Below are 26528 nucleotides of genomic sequence, written 5' to 3'. Positions count from 1 at the left end.
TGTCTTTGAATATTTTTATGGCAGACCGAGATAGATTCTTGATAAGAAAGGGAATGAAAGCATACTGCGGGTGACTGGGAATATGAAATTGAGGTTACAGTCCAGTCAGCTATGACCTTACTCCTGCTCCTAATAAGAATGCTTATAAGATTATTATACAAGTGAACTGCGAGGGGCAATTCTGGAAACATTACTTTCTTAATGTTGTTTTAAACATTCAAATTGTGCAAGTAAATCTTTGCTGATGTGTTTTTCAAATTGGGAAGAACATGGCATGTTCCAACAGAGTTTTGACTGCTATATTTCACTGCACCATGAGGAAAGTTGGCAGAAGGTGTTAAATCTTAAAACCATGTTCCATACAATTGCTTCAGAACATCCCTTAATCTTAAGTGATGAAATATTAATTGAAAGACAAAGATCACATGAGTGTTGACAGAAGTCTTCATACGCAAACCACATTTTAATACCCGTATATAACTGTAGTCAAAAGGATCAACAACAGTAGTGACAGTACCTGTAAAGAAAGGGCACCCAGGTGCACTAATGCTTAAGATCCTTAAGCTAAATTAATGTTGTAAGTTAAACCCATATAGTATTTATTTATTTGCTGTTTATAAGTCAGAACAATGGTAACAGGAATGGATTAATAAAACATTTACATTTAAAAGCAAGTTTTAAAGTCCTTTATTCTACAAAAAGGTTGAGTAGTCTTTCACCATATTATTTCCAATGAATGGCAATCTTGTCTGCCATGATATACTGTCCCATAGAAATGTACTCAGTTAAGATGAGCATGAACTAAATGGAATATGCTTCTCTAGCTTAAAGGTAGGATTTATTGTGTTCAATTTGTGGAGGTGACATCAGCTATTTATATTGGTTTGATGTGCAATCAATCCCTTCCTTCACTTACAGTGAAACGGAAGACAAGTTGTCAGAGTCTTTACTTCAAGCTAAAACAAATAAAGGATTTCATCCTAATCAATTCTTATATTTCAGCCTCAAAATGGAACCTATTTTTGTACCATAACTGAACCTTCCTGCCAGTGGTGATACCACAGAACCATTGAGATGCATCTCAAAGCTCCTCTGCTTATATTGGAATGAAATATCAATTCAGACATTTCTTGTTAAACTCAAGATATTCCAGAATAATACATGCAAATGAAGGTCAAGATTATTGTCATCACTTGCTGACAACCTTGGTGAAAACCCTTGGACTTTTTTTTTGGAGAAGTACGCTGGAAAACTTACTTTTGAATGTACTTATACAGTCAATGCTCCATCTCTGCTTCGGAATTTCTGTAATTTTTCTATTTCTAATTATATTTTACCATTTATGAATCCAAAGTATTATATAAAGTTAAGGGCCTGATAAATGGCAAATGAATTATGTCTGCACTGCACAGTCCAAATCTTTTCTGTTTTCTAAACCCACGTCATCTAATGACTATGCGTTAGCAATTTTTCACGTACACTCAGTGAACCAAAATGTATCAGACTTCTGTGCCACAATTATTAGCTTTAACTTTAAATCCTCTATTATAAAAAATAAACACAAGAATAACTATTCCCAAAAGTACTTTTGTTTAAATACGCAAGATACATGATATACACTATCTTGTACGACCATAATTTAGGCTGAAGTTGAACAGAATTTCCAGTTCATCTGCTTAACTGCTTTATTGTTCTTAAATAAAACAACTTCATGTGAATGCACATATTGAATTTAGCTATTCCAGAATCACATGCTCTGCATAAACAGAATTTATATGATTCAAAATTACCAATACATTGGCAGGTCGATAAAGCTGATGGACACCAACTCACCTGCACGGAGATGAGAACAAAGTCAATGAGGCTGCCAATGCCACAAAATCCAACTGTACAGAATTTCAACAAACCTGGAGAGAAAATACAGTGATTTAGTAAATTCTTGTGCATTATTCTGTAGGTAGATCATAGTTGAGGGGGTACCTCACTGGCTGAATGTTTAAACAAAATTTTCAACACCTCAAAACAAAATAGCTACCACAACTCTATTATAAGATATGAATACTCTTCTGTTGTATACACTTTTCATTACATTGTGTCTTTTTTCTGAACCACAGCAGGAAGAAAATAAATTTAAGTCAATCAGATAAAGACAACAGTTTTGGCATTTTAACTCCTATGCAATCCAGTGGTTTAAATGATAATTTGTGAAACTGAATTCAACAGTAGAGACTTGTTTACTGGCAGTGGCTAAATAAACATAAATGAAAACTGCTAAATTGTCACAATTCAAATTGTTTCAGTGTCGTTAGATATGGCCTACATTTGGCTAACCACTATATGTTACTACTGTCACAGGGTGTAAGAATATTGAACAAAGAACTAAAATATCTTGCACTTGGCCAGATTAACCACCTACATTGTCAATCATTCAATGTGATAAATCTAATCATATAAACTGTTGATGCAAGTCAAAAGGTAATTATCACACGTGGGATCACGGTTCAGGAAGGATATGCTAATATTAGAGATGTCAAGAAAATACAGGTCAGCATATTCTCAGATTGCATGGAAGGTACTGCATATGAGGCCTTGGATATTAGACCGGGCAGAATTGTGAAGAAACAAAAACAAATTTAAATAGAAGAAAGCAATATTACATGCACAATCTGGATGGGTTCAATTTCATCTAACATTCCTTTGACATACCTCACAGGAAGTTGTTAAGTTGATTGCCAATTGCAGAGTAGAAATGGTAAATATATTTCTAATGTCCCACAAAATGAAGTAAATGTATTGTGAGGATAGTTGATTTTGGTAGTAGGCAACAGAGCAGTCTGTACTGGATAGTGAAAGAGCTGAATAAAGTGAAAGGGAAGAGGACGTTTCCATTAGTAGGAGCATCTAGGACCCAAGAGCACAGCCTCAGAATAAAGGGACATCCCTTTAAAATCGAGATAAGGAAGAATTTCTTCAGCCAGAGGGTGGTGAATCTGTGGAAATTGTTGCCACAGAGGGATGTGGAGGCCAAGTCATTGGGTGTATTTAAGGCAGAGATTGATAGGTTCTTGATTGTTAAGGGGGTTTAAGGGAGTAGGTGGGAGAATGGGGCTTAAAAAAAAAATCAGCCATGGTTGAATGGTGGAGCAGACTTGATGGGCCAAATGACCTAATTCTGCTCCTATATTTTATGGTCCTACACATTTTGTGTTCTCTAGGTTTAAAAGCTGAACCAAATTTTCACCAGACTGTACTATTATGGCCAAGGAAAGATGTCATTTGACAGGGTATCCACCAATGAAATGCTAGATTCAATCCAGAATAGGTACATGCAGTATCGAGATGAGTCAGAGAATGATACATTTTAGAACATGGACCCAACAGAGCTTGACTGAAATCGTCTCCTTTTTTCAGAATAGCCAAATAATATCTGCAAAACTACATTTTCTTATTTCCCTCCCCACTCCACTTATAAAAAGTCTTTCTCTCCCTCTTTCCTTCTATCTCTTCCTCTGCATCCTCTGATCAATTGGGCCTTATTGAAATAAGTTATATCTATTTATACCTACAGCAGTATCTCTCTTCTTCCCTTCTGAGTCGCAGTCCCTCCCTCACTCTGATTTTAAATTACCTTAGGGAATAATTCTCATCAATAAAAAGGATGATCTTACTTCTGTTGCACTGTGCACTAAGGATTTCTTCCCCTCCTCCCCTCGTGTGCCATTGCTTCTTTTCTATTGCAGTTACTCATCACCTATGTACTTTCCCAAAAATGAGTCCCTTGGTTACACAAAATAAAAGGTTCAAAACAGTCAGCATCTGAGAATTCCAAAGATTTACTACCCACAAAGTGAAGAAATTTCACCTCAAACCTATAGAACATTACAGCACAGTACAATCCCTTCGGCCCACTATGTTGTGCCAACATTTTATCCTGCTCTAGGATCTATCTAACCCTTCCCTCCCACATAACCCTCCACTTTCCCATCATTCATGTGGCTATCTAAGAGTCTCTTAAATGTCCCCAATGTATCTGCCCCCACAACCCCTACCGGCAGTGCGTTCCACACACCCACCTGTGTAAAAAAAAACCTACCCCTGACATCCCGCTTATATCTTCCTCCAATCATCTTAAAATTATGCCCCCTCATGTGAGCCATTTTCGCCCTGGGAAAAAGTCTCTGACTGTTTGATCTACGCCTCTTATCATCTTATACACCTCTATCAAATCACCTCTCATCCTCCTCCTCTCCAAAGAGAAAAGCCCTAGCTCGCTCAACCTATCCTCATAAGACATGCTCTCCAATCCAGGCAACATCCTGGTAAATCTTCTCTGCACCCTCTCTAAAGCTTCCAGATCCTTTCTATAATGAGGTGACCAGAACAGAACACAATACTCCAAGTGTGGTCTAACCAGAGTTCCATAGAGCTGCAACATTACCTCGCAGCTCTTGAACTCAGTACCCCAACTAATGAAGGCCAATACACCATACGCCTTCTTAACAACCCTATCAACCTACGCAGCAACCTTGAAGGATCTATGGACGTAGACCCCAAGATCCCTCTGTTCCTCCACACTGCTAAGAGTCCTGTCATTAACCTTGTATTCTGCCTTCAAATTCAATCTCCCAAAGTGTATCACTTCACACTTATCCGGGTTGAACTCCATCTGCATCCTATCAATGTCCTCTTGTAACCTACAGTATCCACCTTCTACACTATCCACAACATCACCTACCTTCGCGTCATCTGCAAACTTACTAACCCACCCTTCCACATCCTCATCCAAGTCATTTATAAATATCACAAAGAGCAGGGGTCCCAGAACAGATCCCTGCAGAACACCACTGGTCACCGACCTCCAGTCAGGATACGCTCCATTTATCACCACCCTCTGTCTTCTATGAGCGAGCCAATTCTGAATCCACATGGCCAAGTTTCCCTGGATGCCATGCCTCCTGACTTTCTGACGCCTTACTAAAATCCATGTAGACCATATCCACTGCTCTACCTTCATCAATGTGCTTTGTCACATCCTCAAAGAATTCAATCAGGCTCGTGCGGCACGACCTGCCCCTCACAAAGCCACGCTGACTGTCCTTAATCAGCCTATGCTTCTCTAAATGCCCATAAATCCTGTCTCTAAGAATCTTCTTCAGTAATTTGCCCACCACACTTCAGTGCAACTCTATTATTTTGAGACAATGACTCTCAGCAACAAGGAAAGTGGGCAACTTAGAGAATGACCGTCAAAGGTAGGTTAAAAACTGTATTAAAAACAAGAGCTAGCCAGCATGTTTTTTTTTCCAGATTTCATGCCACTGCAGTTTTTTGTATCAGAAACAAGAATTGGAAGAATGGGAGTTTCAGGGTTTGGGTGGCAGGATGAGTATGGAATGTATAAAGTCAGTGTTATAGAGTTTAGATATAGGGAGGAAAGGTAAGAAAGGAAGGATCAATTCAAGTATAAAAATAAGATTTCTAAGTTGAAAGTGCTGGAGGAAGAGAGCCAGGGATGATGGATGCGGCAGAGTGCTTTTAGGGACATCTACAGAGCCTGGGGTCTGGTCAGAACACCACTGGAATAGCCAGGTCCAATGATAAAAGTATGAACCAAGATTTCAGCTGGATGCAGCCTGAAATAGGGGCAGAGTAATATAAGTAACAGCCAGTCCTTTCAATATGAGATCTGGATATTAGCTTGAGGTTAAATAGTTTGCCACTAGTTCATGTGCAAAGTACTTGCAAAGGGAATAGAGTTGAAGATTAAAACTAAGATTTGAATAGAGGTGCAGTGATGGTGGCTTCAGACTTTCCAATATAGAAAAAAGTACTTGGCAAAGATAGAGCATTGTGGGGTAAGACTTTGATTTGGTTGAAAAGGGGAAAAGAAACAGTAGAAAGTGGTTGAACAGATACTTTATCCATTGAATGCTTGTGGATGTTAGATTTTTATGTTTTAAACCAAGTCTGAGGAGGTAGTCTGCAGTGAAGACAAGATATCAGCACTTATCTTCACTATCCAGTGTGATCCTAGATAATGACTAGTTTTGTGAAGTATAATGAGCTTACTATAACCATAAGACATAGGAGCAGAATTAGGCCATTTGGCCCATCAAGTTTGCTCTGTCATTTGATCATGGCTGATTTATTTTTCCCTCTCAATCCCATTGTTCTGCCTTCTCCCCGTAACCTTTGATGCCCTTACTAATCAAAAACCTATCAATCTCCACTTTAAATATACCCATTGACTTGGCCTCCACAGCTGTCTGTGACAATGAATTCCACAGATTCACCACCCTCTGGCTAAAGAAATTCTTCCTCATCTCTGTTCTAAAGGGACGTCCTTGTATTCTGAATGCTGGTCCTAGACTCTCTCACTACTGGAAACATCCTCTCCACGTCCATCCTATCCAAGTCTTTCAATATTCAGTAGGCTTCAATGGGATCCCCCCTCATCCTTCTAAACTCCAGCTAGTACAGGTCCAGAGCCATCAAACTCTCCTCATACATTAATCTTTTCATTCCCAGGATCATTCTTGTAAACCTCCTCTGGACCCTTCCCAATGCCAGCACATCCTTCCTTAGATACAGGGACCAAAACTGCTCACAATACTCCAAATGTTGTCTGACCAACACTTTATAAAGCCTTAGCATTACATCCTTGCTTTTATATTCTAGTTCTCTTGAAATAAATGCTGACATTGCATTTGCCTTCCTTACTGCAAGTTAAGCTTTAGGGAATCCCGCACAGGACTCCCAAGTCCCTTTGCACCTCCAATTTCTGAATTCACTCCCCATTTAGAAAATATTCTACACCTTTATTCCTTCTACCAAAGTGCATGACTGTACACTTCCCTATGCTGTATTCCATCTGCCACTTCTATGCCCACTCTCCCAACCTGTTCAAGTCCTTCTGCAGACTCTCTCCTTCCTCAACACGACCTGCCCCTCCACCTATCTTTGCATCATCTGTAAACTTGGCCACAAAGCCCTCAATTCCGTCATCCAGATCATTAACATATAATGTGAAAAGTAGCAGACCCACCCAATACCGACCCCTGCAGAACACTACTAGTCACTGGCAGCCAACCAGAAAATGCCCCCTTTATGAAGGAGAAAAACGCTATGATGATGGCAGAACTCAGCAGGCCAGGCAGCATCCGTGGAGAAAATCAGGCAGCTAACATTTTGGGTCAGGACCATTCTTCAGGACTGAAGATAGGAAAAGGGGAAGTCCAATATATAGGAGGGAAAAGCAGAGCAGTGATAGGCGGACAAAAGAGGGGAGGCGGGGTGGGCACAAGGTGGTGATGGGTGGATGCAGGTAAGAGATAGTGACAGGCAGATGCGGAGGTAGAGGGGAGAGCAGAAACACTGGGCGACGGGTCAAAATTAAGGATCAAAAATGGGGGTAGAAGAAAAGATTCTCTCACTTTAAGTAATCCCCACACCCACCCCCAACCATGCCTCTTTTCTTCCCTCTCCTAGTCTTTCTTTTTTTCTCCACAGATGCTGCCTGGCTTGCTGAGTTCCTCCAGCATTCCAGTATTTTTCATCTAGATTCCAGCATCTGGGGTCCTTTGTTTCTCAAGGCCCCCTGTATTCCCACTCTTTGCCTTCTGCCAGTCAACCAACCATCCATCCATGCCAGTACCATTCCTGTAATACCAGGGGCTCCTATCTTGTTTAGCAGCCTCATATGTGGCACCTTGTTAAAGGCCTTCTGAAAATCCAAGTCAACAACATCCACCAACTCTCTTTTGTCTATCCTGCCTGTTACTTCCTCAAAGAATTCCAACAGATTTGTCAGACAAGGTTTCCCTTTAAGGAAATCATGCTGACTTTGGCCTATTTCATCATGTGATTCCAAGTACCCTGAAACCTCATCCTTAACGATGGACTCTAACATCTTACCAACCACTGAAGTCAGGCTAACTGGCTAATAATTTTGTGTCTTTTGCCTCCCTCCTTTCTACAAGAGTGGAGTGACATTTTTGATTTTCCAGTCCTCCGGAACCATTCCTGATCTAGTGATTCTTGAAAGATCACTACTAATGCCTCCACAATCTCTTCAGCTACCTCTTTCAGAACCCTGGGGTGTAGTCCATCCTGTCCAAGTGAATTATCTACCTTCAGACCTTTCAGTTTCCCAAGCACCTTCTCCTTAGTAATAGCAACTATACTCAACTCTGCCCCAACTCTCTCAAATTTCTGGTATGTTGCTGGTGTCTTCCACAGTGATGACTGACACAAAATACTTATTCAATTCATCTGCCATTTCTTCGTTTCCCATTACTACCTCTCCAGCATCGTTTTTTTAGTGGTCCGATGTCCACTCTTGCCTCTCTTTTACTCTTTATATATCTGAAAAAAACTTCTGGTAACCTCTTTTATATTATTGGTTAGCTTAACTTCATATTTCATCTTTTCTCCTCATCTCTGTCCTAAATCTACTCCCCTGAATCTTGAGCCGATGTCCCCTAGTTCTGGTCTCATCTACCAGTGGAAACAACTTTCTTGCCTCTATCTTATCTATCCCTTTCATAATTTTATACGTTTCTACAAGATCCCCTCTCATTCTTCCGAATTCCTGCGAGTATAGTCCCAGGCGACTCAATCTTTCCCCATAGGCTAATCTCCTGGTAAACCTCCTTTGCATCGCCTCCAAAGCCAGTATATCTTTCTTCAAGTAAGGAGACCAAAAATGTATGCAGTACTCCAGGTGCAGCCACCAGTACCCTGTACAGTTGCAGCATAACCTCCCTGCTCTTAAATTCAATCCCTCTAACAATGGAGGCCAACATTTCATTTGCCTTCCTGATAACCTGTTGCACCTGCAAACCAACCTTTTGTGATGCATGCACAAGCTTATCCCTTAAATACTTATCCCTTTCTAAACTTGTCTCATTCTTTATTCTGGAGACTTCAGTAACCTCTCCTGCACTCTCCTTCCCTTTTACTTTATCCATTCTTTTCCAATCTGTTGAACCCACCCCCCTATTATTTAGTGTAAAGCCCTAGAACTTTAATATCCTAAAACCCTAGAGCTAAAGCCCTAGAACTTTACTAGAACTTGTATGTGTCTAGCTAGAAATGCAAGGTGGATAGCCAAGCTAGTTGTATGCCACATACGGCTATGTATGCACTGAGTAAATACAGGTAAGGAATTATATTGGAAGATTGCCCAACACTGAAATTTAAGCTGTGACAATAGCACTAAGCATGCAGGTACGACTAAGCAACGAAATAAATATAGCAATACAGAGCCAAGGCAATTGGGAGAATAGAAACACTGATGAAGAAAGAAATGAATTGGAAGGGAGTGCTGATGACAAGACACATGAAAGTAGTTGGAGATGGCCTTGAATGTGGTTGAAGCCCTTGAGGGATCACAGGAGAAAGTGAGGTTGTAAGAAATAATCCAAAATAAGGTAACACTAATATTATGAGAGGACACTTGGGTTTTTTGGGTAAAAGCTTAAAGGACATCATCAGTGTTCTGGAAGGGAAGTCTTTTTGAGGAATCAAAGTCAAAATGATTTATTAATTTCTATTTTAGAATCACACTGTTTTCACCCTCAGAAAAAATAGCTGGCGACTAGGGAGAATGATCTCCACCAAGTCCGTGGATTTATCTTTTGGAACAATCTTTTGAGTATAAAAGTTGGGAAGTCATCTTGCAGCTGGATAAGTCTTCGATAAGGCCAAAGAAACAAAATGCTGGAGACTTCAGTGAGGGTACAGAAGACCTTCACTAGAATACTTCTTGGATTGGGGTGTACTAGTTATAAGGAGAGGTTAGACAAACTTAGTTTGTTTTCTCTGGCACATCAGAGGCTGAGGGGTGACCTGACAGAATTATACAGAATTATGAGACGCACAGGTAGTATACATTGTCAGTCTTTTTCCCAGGGTGAATACGTTAAATACTAGGGGCTATAGGTTTAAGGTGAGAGGGTGGAAGTTTAAAGGTTAATTTAAGGTGAGAGGGTAGAAGTTTAATTTGCAAGGCAAGATTTTTTTTTGTGAACAGAATGGTAGATGCCTGGATCATACTGCCAGGGGACGTATTAGAAGCAGATACCATAGCAACATTTAAGAGGTATTTTGACAGACATACGAACAGGAAGGGAATAGAGGGATACAGACTATATGCAGGCAGATGGGAGTAGTTTAGGTTGGCATTATGGTCAGTGCAGACACCGTGAGCCGAAGGGCCTGTTCTTGTGCTGTATTGCCAATATAAAAAAAACTCCTGAGTACCAGAAAAATGAAAGCAAATGCAGTATAAAATATCTATGTAGCTGGACAACCAAGAGCGTGGATGTAATTATACCACTGTTATGAGGGTTCACCAAACATTAAAAGATACATTAGCAGCTTAGATTAGAAAGATGCAGCAAAAACAAATAACATGAACCTTGTTCACATGTACAAGCACTCAGGGCAGAAAGGCAGTGACTCTTGATATATTCACAGAATTAAAAGTAGTGATGGGTTGGACCAATGGTGATGTGGGCATGTCAGTAAAGGCTTAAAGACTGCTACAAAAAGCAAGAGTGGACAAAGTCTGCAATCAAAATATTATGTTCACAATGCAAGGAAGTGCCTACAGCATGTCCTGTGATTCAGAAATTAGCTTGTAATCTCTTGGATCAGAATACAAAACTAGACTAATGTGATAAGATGCACATCACTTTTGCCTTCTTGGCAGAAAAGGCTGAAAGTGTTTGGTCTTGATCCAGATCATTTGCTACTAGAGTTTTGATCTCCAGGTCAAAAAGAATTGAAACTGCTTTATAATGGTGATAAAAGCTGGAGATATCGAATTACTTTTTAAATTACAAACCTCTAATGAAACAAAAAGTAAACTATTTGCCTTTGAAATTATACCATGCAAAACTATGTTCAATATATTTGTCTTTGCAGCCTAATGTAATGCTCTGCCAAGTCACGTGGTGAACAATTTGAGATGAAAATGTTTGTACATATAGCTTACGGAAAAGTACTGTTATTTTAATTCTGAGCAGAAGTTTGTCAGGTCAACACCCTGGCTGCCTTGACTATCAGTAGCTCACGTTGTGAATCTGAACAACTGAAATAGCAGAACTATATGTGCATCTAACAAACACTTTTCCTCACTGTAATATGTAGTCTTACTAGTTTAGCACTAGCACATAAAGTGTAGTAAATGTTGGAGATCTAGCTAAACAAGGGATTTGGGGCATCATTTTCCTGATTTCTGATGTGTGCTTCCTGATATTACTACTAAATGGTCAAACTCTAATCTTAAGATCATCCCTGTTGTTCAACATCCCCACCAAGAAAAGTAATTTCTCCAGATCTATCCACCTTTTTCTATGATTTTAAGCATCTCAATCAGATCACCTCTCTTCTGTCTAAACACAGTGAAATATAATCCTAATTTAACCCTTTACACACTGCTATTCAAGTGATAGATGCTGTACCTCTTCCAAAGCTGATATCTCATTATAAAGGCAAAGTTTAACTTATGAAGTGCTCCAGATTGATTCTAAAGTGCTATATAACCAAAACATGATTCCCTCACTTTTGAATGAAAACCTCTTGAGGAAAAAAAGTCAATTGCCCATTAGCCCTCATGATTGTTTACATTTATGTTCTAGACTTAATTGATTTGTGCACCAAAATCACATTGCTTATCTACTGCTCCTGGAATCCTGCCATTAAACATACTGATTTGCCTTCTCGGGATCCAAAGTAGATGACCTCACATTTATTTACATTGCACACCATCTGCCATTGTTCTGCCTACACTTTTAATCTACCTTTCATCCTCTGTAGTTCCCCGCAACCAGCCACCATTCTGTATCTTATAAATTAACCTCATCTGCAAACTTGACATTTAAAAAAAAGTCATTTGTAGGTCTCATTGCTCAGAAGACCAGCATTTACTACCCTCCCCTATTGGCCTTGAGAAGGTGGCGATGAGCTACTCTATTTAACCTCTGATGTCCACCCAGTGGAAGTACATCCACTGTATTTGTGGATAATGGGCTCCAGAATCGTTATCCAGTGATGATGAAGGAAAGCAATGCATTTCCAAATGAAGACTGTTTTCCTGAAGGAGAAATGGACATGATAGGGTTCCTGGGTTTGAGAGATGCTGTCGAGAAAACTTTACTGAGTTGCTGCAGTGCAAGCACCACATCCAAAGTAAGTCACTGAAAGAGGGAGTAAATGTTAAGAATGGCGAATGGACTGCCAATCAACCAGTCTGGATGTTGATTATCATCTCAAGTTCACTTAATCTGCACTCATCCAGGCAAATGGAAGGTATTCCATTTCACACCTGGTGTAAGTGTTCTTGGTGGCGGCATAGTTTTTGGTGAGCCCTTTGTCATAGAATACCCAACTTTTCATCCGAGTTGTACAGCACAGGAACAGGCCCTTGGGCCCCAGTTGCTTTTGTAGCTACTAGTATTTGTGTTGTTCAAGTTCAATTTCTGGTCAACAGGATTATCCACTACATTGATGGTTGGGAACTCAGTAGTGACAATGCCACTAAATGCCAGTAGGTGGTAGCTAACTCTCTCTTGCCGATGGTTAGTACTTTAGGAGGCGTGACTATTATTTGCCATTCAACAACTTATGCCTGCTTGTTGCCAGGATCTTGCTGCACGTAGGCATGGGCTGATTTATTAGTTGAGAAACTACAAATAAAGTTGATGTAAAAAGCATCCCAATTCCAACTTTACAATGGAAAAGAGGTCACTAAAGATGGCTAACTTAATATACTGCCTGAGAAACAACAATGTTCTGAACCTGAGAAGAATAACCTCCCATCAATCTGAACCATCTTCCTTTGTCCTAGGTTTGGTTCTGGCCATTGGAGAGTTTTCCCCTTGATTTCCATTGTCTTCAGTTTTACCGGGGCTCCTTGACGTTATCCTCAGTTAAATGCATCCTTGCTATCAAGCACAATCACTCCATCTCACTCTGGATTTTAGGTCATCAGCTATACAACTCTCTTATATCGCCAAAATTCCAGTTCAGTTTTCCAGGGAACCTCACTTGTCAGACGGCATCAAGCAAAGAACAAACCCTTTATTCCCTTCTCCACCTCTTACCTCCTAACCAGTTACCAGTTTTTGATGTTGTTTTCTACAAAGCATCAGTTCGAAGGAAACCCTGGGATCCAGTGAGAATCTTATCACTAAACTGCCTGAACAGCCAATCACACTGAAGAATTCTCAGATAGCAAATCAGCAAATAGAAATTTATAATAATATTTTTAAAAAATTAGAGGACGATGTAAAAATTGGAACATGCAAGGTTTAAGGTTGTTGAAATAGTTTTTTAAAAAGGTCACTTTATGTTATGTTTTAAATTGATTAACATTTTATATCATCTGAGGGAATTATAATTTAAGCATATAAAATTAGCTTCTTAGGGCAGCGAGATTGCTGAGCAGTGATTATAGATTTCCACATCATTAAAAACTCATTTATACTAAATATAATAAAGCATAAATGGTGTAATTATAAATATTAAAGCCTGCCAAATCTAATATCAAATATTACTTATAGCAAGTTACTTTTAAAAAGTATATTTTTGTAATTTGTGCTTTAAAGTGTTAGAATAAAACAAAAAGGATTGGGTGATTCAATACTTCCCTTTCACCTTTGGAATCTTGGCTCAAATGTAGGCAACATAGTAAGGAAATTATTCCATCAATGATGATTTTGAAAGTCCTAAATGAGTATGTGTTTACACGATTTATCCAGTTCTTGGACATCAAGAATTCATAGCATAACTCTTCGAAAATACAGTGCATTAAGGTATATGGTTAAGGGAAAGAAAAAAAACTGTTGATGCAGTAGGCATTATTCTTAAATTGGGGATTAAGTATATGTTGCAGCAGTGCATAGCGTATCTATTTGACATCTATCCTTCTACAGCTGTGCAAAGATGTGTTAATTTCACACCCAGCACAATACAACAGTGCAATGGAGATCTGTTTATTTTAGCCAACCTAATAACAGTGGATGCAAAAGGTGGAAAACTGTTCCAATATCAACGAGCTAATTATCTGTAACCTTTATGTTACTAGATGAAAATACACACACTTTAAATATGAATTATTAATGTATATTCTTAATTTGGTTTCACATCTGAGGAACAGAATACTCCATTTAATAGAGTTTGGGTGTTTGAATTGTCAGATGTTGCAGTGGCTTGACTGATGTGAGACTCTTTTAGAACATAGAACAGTGCAGCACAGGAAAAGGCCCTATGGCCCATGATGTCTGTGCCGAACACAATGCCAAATTAAACTAAATCTCTTCTGCCTGCACGAGCCATATCTCTCCTTCCCTGCACATTCATGTGTCTATCCAAAAGCCTCTTAAATGCCACTATCATATTTGCTTCCACCACTACCCTGGCAGCCCGTTCCAGACACTTACCACTTTCTGTATAAAATACTTGTCCTGTACATCTCCTTTAAACTTTCCCCCTCTCACCTTAAATGCATGTTCTCTAGTATTTGATATTTCTATCCTGCGAAAAAGACTCCGACTATTTACCCTATCTACACCTTTCATAATTTTATAAACTTCTATTAGGTCTCCCCTGAGCCTCCAATGCTCTAGAGAAAACAACCCAAGTTTGCCGAACCTTTCCTGTTTGCTCATATCCACTAATCCAGCATCCTAGTAAACTTCTTCTGTACCTTTTCCAAAGCCTCCACGTCCTTCCTGTAATGGGGTGATGAGAATTGCATACAATACTCCAAGTGCTGCCTAATTAAAGTTTTATATAGCCTTAGAGCAGGAATAATTTTAAGAAAAAGCACAGAAGAGGAAAGCAGATTTGCTCTTCCAGCTGCCTATCTGCAGAAATAATATCTTTGGATTGCCTAGTGAAGATATCACCAAGTCTGCACTATGAAAATGAAAGAAGATCCTGTTCTCAAATTTATGCTTTACGTAGTACTTACGGAGAAAATAAGGTATGGCAACTGCACGATACATGTTGTACATATAAGATACAAATTGTACAGATGCAAGATAAAAATTAGTTACCAATAAGAATTAAGGGATTTTAGAGTTTTATTTGCTGAAATTTTGACATGGAAATGACAATGAATGACAATGACAACGAATCCACCATACTCAAGATAGAGGAAGGAGATTTATACATTGACAGGCACTGGAAAGCTTACTGCAGGCAAGGATATTTACCAGGTATGTGTGAACAGACTTTTAATGCAAATTAAGTATTTTAAAGGATTGTTAATAATAATGGTAATAAAGAACATTGTAGCTTACAGGCTCAGATTGCCAGAACTTTTCAGTTAATTCAAACAAGTATGATTTCATCTCCAGTAGTATCTGTTTTGGCAAGCACAATCATATCCAAAAATGCCATCACAAAATTGCAAATATAATGAGAAATAGTGGTGCAATTGAACTGAATACCTGTTTTGTGTAAATACATTTCCATTTAAATAGGGAGTTGAAATGTTCATGGCATTAATAGCAATTTATATTATAAATGTATTATACACTAGCACAAAATTGTGTCATTTAAAATATAAATCATCCTTACCCAAAGCTGGATACCCTAAGTAGAATCTGTCTGCTCCCAACCATCCAAGAAATAAGGAAAGAGCTACTGCCACTTTATATGAATAACCAGTCCTTAAAGAAAAATGTCAAAATGGAAATCAGTGTACTTGTTTGATAAGAGTAACCTCACATAAAGTGGTTATTAAAATCTAGAAATGGTCTCATGTACTAATTTTTAACATAAACATTCCTTCAGTTTAAAAAGAAGTGGCAATATATCACAGCACGTTAGAGCAGCAGAATACAATACTATAGATGGAATAGGATATGGATTGCATTCAGACTTCCACAATACTAAATTCCTAATTTCAACCACATTACCATTACAGCTCATCATGGACACCAAGTGTGGATTAAGAGAATTTAGTTCAAACGTAAAATCTATCTTTTTATTATACATTCATATCCGATTAAGCTGTATTTTACCAGCATTTCCATTCTTGTTACAGGAATTTGGGTTGAAATTCAGAGAGGAGGAGTCAATGCTCAAGAAAAATCAAAGTCAGCCTTTAATGAGGCTTTGAAGACAACAACAACTGTAGAAGTAGCAATGGTTAAATAAATGGAATCGTTAAGGACAGCATATGTTAATTTTAGCAAAATTAGAAGTTTGAGCATTTGTCTAATGCTTGTTTTTTGCAGCTCCAAGCACATTAACCTATCTTAAAGGAGTTAAAGTGTTAACACATCAAGAAATCTAGGCCTTATTTAATGTCTCTTAGATATGCGCCTGTCACTTCACACATTGTTTCGGTCTTCACTATTCAGGTAATTAAAAGAGACCATGCAGTTTGGAGATTTAGCTTCAATTTTCTCATGTCATGCAGTGGACCTAAATTTTGTAGTTTTTTTGTTATTGCATGCATCTCTTCATTGCAATTTTTTTCTCTTATCAATGAATCAGAGGTTTTAAGTTTCTGGACTTTTTAATTAACCCTAGCCAAAATGCTAGAAGGAAATCTCCATTCATTTTTGCTTTTAACTTGTACTGCATAAAGTGAAATAAATTTAGTCAGACATCATCCATCTACCAATAAGGCGCTACAACATAATACTGATCACATATCTTGACAATATCAGTCAGTGGGAACAAGGTAGGAATTGTTTACAAGTCGACTATCTTCAAAGATGGATTCAAATAAACTCATAAAACATAGTAGGTGAAATGTATGCTGTCCGAGACCTCAAGGTAGTTCTGGATGAGCAAGTCTATTTTATCCATCAAATGCAACTCTACATTTAACTATTCTGTCCATAATTTCAAGTATCGGTGACTTTCTGAATGATACCAAAGTTACATTTTATCAGTCACTGTCTTCCTCAAAATTTAAGTTCAAGCAACATTCCAGATTAACCTTTCTCATATCAACGACGTATTCAACAGTATAGTGGCTGAATTACTGGAAGTAACACAGAGACCTGGGATAAAAATCAAGGGATATGAGTTTTAATCTTATCCAGTTTACTGGAGAATTTAAATTAAGTTAATTAAATCTGGAATTAAAAATCTAATATCAGTAATGAGAGCATGAAACTGTGGGACCACACAAGTTGCAGCAGCCAGAGCAGCAGAGGGGAGGAGACAGCAGCTTTTGTTTCTGATTAGCTAAGTGTGTGGCAACTCAGTGTAAAGCAGAGCAGCCGTTTTGGTGTGGCCATTGTAAGAGTGGCGAGTTGAGGCTTTTGCTTAAGAGGTTTCGATGAGGAGGCACAGGTGAGTAGCAGGTAAGAATGGGTAAGGTTTTTATTTTCCTGTTAATCTGTAACTTTTGACCTAGTGTCAACAAAATGGTAATCAGAACAGTGGGATGCTCCTCCCGCACGATGTGGGAAGTCAGGGAACCTCATGGTCTCCCTGATGCTCCTCCTGCACCTGTGGGAAGTGCACCCAGCTGCAGCTCCTGACGCACCGGTTCAAGGTACTGGAGGTGTGGGTGGATGTAGTCAGGATCATCCAAGAGGCTGAGGATATCATAGATGAGAATTTTGGTGAGGTGGTCACACCTAAGGTGCAGGCTACAGATAGATGGGTGACCACCAGGAGAAGTAAGGGGAGTAGGCAGACAGTGCAGGGCTCCCCTGTGGCCATTCCCCTCAGGTTCAGGTATACCCCTTTGGATATTGTTGGGGGAGGAATGACCTTTCAAAGGCCAGCAGTAGTAGCCGGGTCAGTGGCACTGTGCCCAGCTCTGAGGCACAGAAGGGAAGGATGAAGTCAGGCAGAGCAATAGTGATAAGAGACTCGATAGTAAGGGGTGCAGGTAGGCATTTCTGTGGCCCCAATCGAGACTCCAGGATAGTGTGTTGCCTCCCTAGTGCCAGGATTAAGGATGTCTCGCAGCAGGTACAGGACATTCTGAGAGGGGAGGGTGAGCAGCCAGAGGTTGTGGTCTATATAGGTACCAATGACATAGGCAGGAGCAGGGATGAGGTCCTGCAAAAGGAATTTAGGGAGCTAGGTAGAAAGCTAAAAAGCAGGACTTCCTGGGTTGTAATCTCAAGATTACTACCCGTGCTACGTGCTAATGAGGTGAGAAATAGATACACAGTAAAGTTGAATATGTGGCTAAGGAGCTGGTGTAGGAGGAAGGGCTTCAGATTCATGGATCATTGGGCTCTCTTCCAGGGCAGCTGGGACTTGTACAAACAAGATGATTTGGATCTTAACTGGAGGGGAATCAATATCCTCGCTGGGAGGTCTGCTAGTGCTACTCGGGAGGGTTTAAACTAGAATGGCAGGGGAGTGGGAACCACAGCAGCAGGGCAATGGGTAGTAGGGTTGAGGGCAAGAAAGATGGTATAACAAGACTGAAAGGAAGGACAACAAGGGGCGAGCAAATAAACATGGTGGGACTGATGGGCTGAAATGTGTTTATTTCAATGCTAGGAGGATGCAGTTAGAGCCTGTATCAGTACACTTGGTTGCGTGAAGGACAGGCTGGTAGCTCAACGTTCCTGGATTTAGTTCTTTTAGATGTGATGGGGGGGGGGGGGTGGGGGGAGGTAAAAGAGGTGGAGGGGTTGCACTACTGATAAGGGAGAATATCACAGTAGTACTCAGAGGACACACTGGAGGGCTCATCGACAGAGGCAATTTGGGTGGAGCTCAGAAATAAGAAAGGTGCAATTATGTTGATGGTACTATAGACCTCCCAAAAGCCACCAAGAGGTGGAGGAACAGATGTGTGAACAGATATGTAGACAGATTATGGAAAGGTGCAGAAACAACAACATTGACATGGTGGGGGACTTTAACTTCCCCAGTATCGATTGGAACTTGCTTAATACAAGAGGCTTAGATGCGGTGGGATCTCTTCAGTGCTTCCAAGAGGGGTTCTTGAAACAATATGTGGAGAGCCCAACTAGAGGAGAAAATATACTGGACCTGGTTTTGGGAAATGAGCCAGGCCAGGTGACAGACCTGATAGTGGGTGAACATTTTGGGAATAGTGACCACAACTCATTATGTTTTAAAATAGATATCAGTAAGGATAAAACCAGATCTTGCAGGAAGGTACTAAATTGGGGTAGGACAAATTCTGACAGGGTAAGACAGGAGCTAGGGCACGTTGATTGGGAGCAACTGCTGTCAGACAAGTCCATGTCTGACATGTGGGAGTTGTTTAAAGACTAGCTGCTCAGAGTTCAGGATTGGCATGTTCCAGTAAGGACAAGGATGGTAAAGTAAGGGAACCCTGGATGACATGAGAGGTCCTAAATTTAGTCAAGAGAAAAAGGGAGCATGAGGAAGGTTTAGGAAGTTAAAATAAGACTGGGCCCTTGTAGGATATAAAGATAGCAAGAAAGTGCTCAGGTGATTAGGAAGGCCAAAAGGGGCCATGAAATGTCCTTGGTGAACAGGATTAAGAATAATCCAAAGGCATTTTATACTTGTATTAAGACAGAGGATAACTAAGGAGAGGGCAGGTCCACTCAAGGATAAAGGAGAGAATGTGTATGGAGTCAGAGCAAGTGGCTGAGGTACTAAATGAGTACTGTGTGTCAATATTTACCGAGAAGGATTTGGAGGATAGTGAAAGCAGAGTGGGTCATGCTAATGTGCTGGGACATTTTGAGATTAAGGAGAAGGTAGTGCTTGGTCTTCTGAAAAGCATTAAGGTGGATAAGTTCCCAGGGCCTGATGGCATATATCCCAGAATATTAAAAGAAGCAAGTGTGGAGATTGCTAAGGCCTTGACAAAGATCTTTATTTCCTCACTAGCAACAGCCGACATCCCAGGGGACTGGAGAGTAGCAAATGTTGTGCCTTTGTTTAAAAAGGGAAATAGGGATAATCCAAATAACTATAGGCTGGAGAGCTTCACGTCAGTGGTAGGGAAGCTATTGGAGAGGATACAAAGGGAAAGGATTTATACACATTTGGAATGGCATGGCCTGCTTAGGAACAGTCAGCATGGCTTTGTATGGGGCATATTATGCCTTACAAAATTGATCGAATTTTTTGAAGAGGTGTCAAAGGAGCTTGATGAGGGTAAGGCAGTGGATGTTATCCACATGGACTTTAGTAAGGCCCCTCATAGTTGGTTGATTCAGAAGATAAAGATGCATTGGATCCAGGGTGAATTGCAAGTTTCAGAACTGGCTTGCCCATATAAGACAGAGTAGGTCAGTGGAGTTAAGCAAGGATCAGTGCTGGGACCTCTATTGTTTGTGATCAATGATTTTGGTGAAAACATAGATGGGTAGATTAGCACGTTTGCAGATGACACCAAGATTAGTGGAGTTGTGGACAGTATAAAGGACTATCAAACAATACAGCAGGATCAGTTACAGATATGGGCAGAGAAGTGGCAGATGGTGTTTAATCTGGGCAAGTGTGAGGTGTTGCACTTTGGGAGTCAAATGAGAGGAGAAAGTATACAGTTAATGGTAGGCCCCTTAATAGCATTGAGGTACAGAGGTATCTTGGGTTCCAGGTCCAAACTTCCATTGAAAGTGGCTACACAAGTGGATAAGGTGGTAAAGGTGGCATATGGCATGCTTGCCTTCATTGGTAAGGGTGTTGAGTATAAGAGTAAGAAAGTCATGCTGCAGCTGTATAAAACTTTAGTCAGACTGCACTTGGAATATTATGTGCAGTTCTGGTCACCCCGTTACAGGAAGGATGTGGAGAGGGTGCATAAGATGTTTACCAGGATGCTGCCTGAATTAGAGGGTATGAGCTATAAGGAAAGATTGGAAAAACTTGGGTTATTCTCCCTAGAGCATCGGAGGCTGAGGGAAGACCTGATAGAGGTTTTTAAAATTATGAGGCATAGATAGGGTAGGTGGTCAGAATCTTTTCCCCAAGGTAGAAATGTCAAACACTAGAGGACACGCTTTAAAGGTTGGGGGGGGGGGGGGGGGGAATTTAAAGGTGATGTGAGGGGAAAGTTGTTTTTTTTTTAAATGCAGAGTGATAGGTGCCTGGAATAGATTACCAGGGGTATTAGTCGAAGCAGGCAGTTTGGTGGAGTTTAAGATGCTTTTAGATAGGCACATGAATATGAAGGGAATGGAGGGATACAAATGATATACAGGAGGAGGACATTTTACTAAATTGGCATCAAGATCAGCACAACATCATGGGCCGAATGGCCTGTCCAGTGCTCTACTGTTCTATGTTGTATAAAAACCCAGCTGGTTAACTAATCTTCTTTAGAGAAGGAAATATGCCATGTTTACTCATGCTAGCATACATGCAACTCTGAATTCACTGTACTGTTATTGAATCTTAAGTATTCTCCAAAATACGCTTGTACCCAAAGGAGAATAAATTCTGATCTTGCTTGCAATTCGAGTTATAAACATATTACACATATCCATCTTCAGAGGCAACTGACAAATTGTTTCAACTAGCCAGATTGTGGAAGACACTAATCAGTTTTGGAAAGATACAAAATGTTAACAGTGGACCTCTGGGGCAAGCTGCTTGCTTGAGCCTAGCAAGAACCAGGACAAAATACTTTAAGGCCATTTATTTCCTGGGTTAGCTTACATCTTCCAAGATAATCAAAGAACTTTCCAGACTTTTTGCCAGGTTTTTGTCCTCCTTAGCATACTCCATGTCTTTCAGGTTGGGTGGGAAGCATATTATTATGATGCAGAAGACATCACAGATTTCCACATGCTGGATGGACCAACAGGTGTAATCTGGTTTCATATTTGTATGTTGCATATTCCTCCTTTTTTTTCTAGTCCCAAAGACTCATCAATGTCCCCACTTAAACATTGAAACTAATGATCCACCTCCAAATTCTCTTTACACTGGCTTCAGCACTTGAGTGGCTCCTTTTTTTCCCTAGAATTTCACAACATGCTCAGTGAGTTCTGCTAATATTTTGGCCGTGTAGTTCTAAATAACTTTGGATGCACTGTATTTGACTTTGGAGTACTTACCACAAACTATGAATAAACAAATGAAATAGTGTTGTGTTCCCAAATAATAGCACTCAAGTGTACACTTACGTCACCACTTATCACTCTCCAGCCTAATTCCACCTTTACTCTCCCCTCCCCCCAAATGACTCTACGTGCCCTTTTTTTCTTTTTCTGCTTCCACCTGTCACCCATCTGCCTCCATCTCCCATCTCCACTCCCGTCCCACATCTGGCTCCTTCTGCCAATTATCCTTCACCCCTCCTCAGTCCACCTATTACATACTGGCCCGTCTGACCCTCCCCCCCTCTCTTTATACAGGCTATCTTCACCCTCTACTCTCAGTCCTGATGCAGGTTCTTGAACTGAAAATGTCAACAATTACACACGCACACACCGATCTGCTGAGTTCCTTCAGCAGTTTATTTTATTGTGACTTTGTTGTTCAAAAGACTAAATAATCATTCTGAAACTAATCCTGGTGGAATCTAAATACTTCTCAAATTTCTTAGCATTTCAAAATAATTCACAGAATTACAGCATTGAAACAAACTATTTGGCCTACAAATTGATATTTCTCCTCCCTTCAAACCAAAATGAATACTGTAAACTTGAATGTTCCATCAAGTAATGACCTAATTGCAACATTATTAGGTTGTACATAAACAGAATATCTATTAACAATTTGGTTTTAAAACAATGAGGAAATATCTGTTTTTAATTGCATGACACAATAAAGAAAGCTAAAATACTTACACGTTACGACATGAAAAGGGCTTATAGAAACCAACTTCCTTTCCACTGAAAGTGTTTACAATGCCACTATAATTTCTGCAGGTGATGTTAGGTGCTGGCATACAAGGAACTAGCAATAAAATTTAAAAAAATCTTAATTAGGGATAATTTCACTTTACATCATGAATTGAATTTAAGTTTTGTAATTTTTGCTCACATTTAGCTATCATGCACATCAAAGTGTGTGAAAATTGATGTGTTTAAATAAAGGTCCTCCCAGGTTATGAATGCCTGACATGGACACACCATACACATGAAGGAGCATTTGGGACACCGGTGGGATAGATTTACCGGCTGCTGCAGGCATCTTCTCCCAGGTGGAAATGAGGCATTTTCATGAGCTTCTTCTCCCAAAACCTCCCCCCACCAACCGACAACAATTAGGGGCTAGGGCAAGTCAAGCAGAGCTGGGAGCACTGAGCAGACTCACTTGCTCATTCACTGAGGCTTGTTGTGAAATCTACATAATGTTTCAACAACCTGGACTTATAAAGTGCCTTTAACATAATACATTCCATAACACTTCACAGGTGTATTATCCAGACAAATCTTCATACCCATTGTACATATGAGAAAAATCAGGAAATATGGGTAAAAACTTGGTCAAAGATAGAGTTTAAGGAGGGTTCTTAGGAGAGAAAATAGCAGTAGAAGGAGGGGAACGATTGGAGAGAGAATTTCCAAAGCACAAGCTTTGGCATTGGATGGGACAACTGTCAACAATACAGTGATTATATCTGTGTCAGCAACAGTAGTGAGGCAGAGTAAGAAGAGGACCTAATTATGAGAGCACAGGAGGTGGCACCAGCACATAAACTAAGCAGGAGGCTGCAGCAGACCTACAGTTGGCAACCATGGTGAGGAGATGAAGACCCACCTGAAAGAGTTTAGCACATTATGGAGACCAGCAACGAAGTTGGAGGTGACATTACATTTTAGAAAGTGACACATAGCAGGCTTGGAACCTGATATCACTTCCACCTCTACCAATCATGTTTCAGGACATAACTTCCAACTCTGAGCAGCTCAGTCCTGCGTGCATGTATGGCCTGCAGCATGTGGAAATTCCTAGACACTACTTACATCTGCAGGAAGTGCTACCATTTTGACCAGTTTGAGTGTCAGGTTTTGGAACTCAAGTGGGATGGAGAGTTCTGTGGATTCACATGTTTAAACATAGTCATTCTGCAGCTAAAGGAAATGCAGTCAGGGAGAAACAGATGACCACCAGGTGGAGGAAGGAAGGCAAGCAGATAGTCAGAGAAGAATCAGCATGAAGCTCATTCCAAAACCCTTTTCTCATGTTGGAAAACAGGTGGGAAGTGAATGCTCTTATGGGGAGTGAAACCAGAGTCAAGATCATGACACTGCAAGTGGTTTCACTGCACAGGGAGGGGGAGCATGAATCCAAGAGCAATTGCGATGGCAAGGGTCTTCTACAGCATCAGACAAGTTTTTAAAATGCACCCAGAAGCTTTTTGAACCATTAAGCATGGGCCAGTGGAAAACAGAGTACTGAATTTAATCTCTGGAAACATAACTGGATAAATGGAAGGTGTGTCAGAAGGAGAACATTTTGGAAGTAGTGACAATAAGCTTGTAAGTTTTATGGTTGTCAATGGTGAGAAACAAGGTCCTGAACTTAAGGAAGGCTGACTTCAATGTGATAAAAGTGATCTGGCAAAAGAGCACTGGAGCAGCTACTAGCAGATAAGCCTATGTGTGATCAGTGGGAGTAATTCAAAAATGAAATAGGTCAGTGGCAATGTGTTCCTATAAAGATGAAAGGCAAATCCAACAAGTCAAAGGAACTCTGGATATCATGGGTTGGATAAAGGGATAATGGTAGCTTTTGACAAGGTTAGAAAAGTGAAAAACAGGAGAGGCTTCTTTCAAGGGTGTAGGTAGTGTAGGGGAGCGCAAGAATGTAACTAGCAGCATGGAGAATGAGCTTTATATACTACTAGCAGGCAAAATTAGGGAATACTCCAAAATATTTTTATTTGTATGTTAAGGACAAAAGGTTGAACCATGGAAAGAGCAGAGCCCATGAGAGACCAAGGTGGCAATCTGTGTGTGGAGCCAGAGGGCACAGATAAGTACTTGAACAAATAATTATTATTTGCATTCACTATAGAGAAGGATATTGTAGTTGGAGAATTCAGAGAAGGTAACGTCGGAATCCTAAAAAAATAACCGTAAGAAAGATGTTCTTTTACTCAGAACTTTCATATTATAATTAGTATATAAAAAAAGCATGTACCAAAGGCAGTATTATTTGTGCAGTTTTCTGGTTCTTGTGTTATATCACTTATCTTGGGAGTATCACAGATATATCTACAGAAACAAAGGTTAAGGAAACATTTCTCCTTTTTACAAAATCTGCACAAACATACAAGTTTATATATTTTGTTTTTAATCATTAATATTTCATTCAGTATCATTACAAAGTTATCAGTATCGTATATGGGAATTCAAAATATTTTCAAATGATTTTGTAAAATTGTTCACGTGCATCTCAGGAAAGAAACCTAAACACTTCCCTACAAAACCACCTCAATTTCCTACCAAACTTGAGGAATTAGTAAATTTTGGTACAATACATATTGGAATAAGCATCAATATTACATTAATATATCTGTCGGTCTAATCTTGCTGGAGTCAATAAAGGAAGACATTAAGGCTCGGCACAAAGCTATGCATTGCGTCAATATATATGTTTATACTATTATGGTATAATGGTCATGAACGAGTCGGAAGCTTAAAATCCTCCTTGTTTATTTCTATCAGTTTCATATAGTGCGACCAGTTTATTAGCGGATGACGGAAAAAATAAAGTATTTTAAATACCATACTTTATTAAAAGGAAGGTTATTTATTACTCCGTTCCCAGCTCTTGAAGCAGTGCCGGCCGAGAATAGATCCCCATCGAGGTAAGGACAAGGCACTTGTTCCTAATCGTGACTGCAACAAAAACACCAGCGCTCCTGCTTGTCTCGACAAACAATTTACCCAACACAAAAATAAGGCATGTAAAGGATATTGCCCGAGTCGTAGTTCCTCGCACTTTTCGACATCAGCAGCAAGAACATTCAATAAACAAGGACACAGGAAGGCAGCCGACAGCCACAGGGACCACCGCTCCCTGGGCGGCGCCATCTTGAAGCGCGATCACGTGACACCGGAGCAGGAAGCGCCTTGGAGATTTGCCTCACAACCCACTTCGCTTCTGAAGGACATTGAGTGCAATGGCGCGCAGAGCTGCTAGTTCTCAGTAGCCCCTCCTGACCAAGAATGACTTCATTCCACTCCAGTTCTGAGGAGACTGATGGGGGGCCAATGTGGGACAGTAGGGAGGTTGTGAGCTCATGACACTTGGGCTCTTGGTTCTCAGTCCCATCCCAAATGCTCTTTCTCATTTTGAGTTGTCATCAGTTAGAAGTTCCCCACAGGTCAGTGTGGATGTTACACTTTTTTAAAGGAGGCTTTGAGAATATCCTTGAGCCATTTCCTCTGTACATCTGGTAACCTCTTGCCATGAAGGAGCTTGGAATAGAGTGTCAGCCGCAGGATCTGGGGTGGAGAATACAAATGACACGGAGTGCTCATTGGATCCGACTGGTTGTAATTAGACCTTCATTGTTGGGGAAGTTGGTCTGAGACATTGGTCGTTTATCCTTCCAGTGGATTTGGAGGATTTTGCAGAGATAGCAGAGGTGGTCCATCTCCAAAGACTGGAGGTGC

General features: G+C 40.1%; 1 protein-coding gene across 1 annotated transcript in view; it reads right to left on the bottom strand.

The window, feature by feature from the left end:
- The window catches only part of tm2d1 (TM2 domain containing 1), a 48015-nt gene extending 22072 nt beyond the window's left edge, over positions 1-25943 (bottom strand). The window contains exons 1-5 of the mRNA XM_052010685.1: positions 25823-25943; positions 25048-25116; positions 22746-22854; positions 15592-15683; positions 1834-1907 (exon numbers count right to left, since the gene is read on the bottom strand). Coding sequence (XP_051866645.1) covers positions 1834-1907; positions 15592-15683; positions 22746-22854; positions 25048-25116; positions 25823-25943 — 465 coding nt within the window. The remainder of the gene's footprint in view (positions 1-1833; positions 1908-15591; positions 15684-22745; positions 22855-25047; positions 25117-25822) is intronic.
- Between the last annotated feature and the right edge of the window lie 585 nt (positions 25944-26528).

This window comes from Pristis pectinata, chromosome 3 (genome assembly GCF_009764475.1).
Source record: "Pristis pectinata isolate sPriPec2 chromosome 3, sPriPec2.1.pri, whole genome shotgun sequence".
In the NCBI taxonomy this organism is placed as follows: domain Eukaryota; kingdom Metazoa; phylum Chordata; class Chondrichthyes; order Rhinopristiformes; family Pristidae; genus Pristis; species Pristis pectinata.
This window is presented reverse-complemented; position numbering and strand designations above follow the sequence as displayed.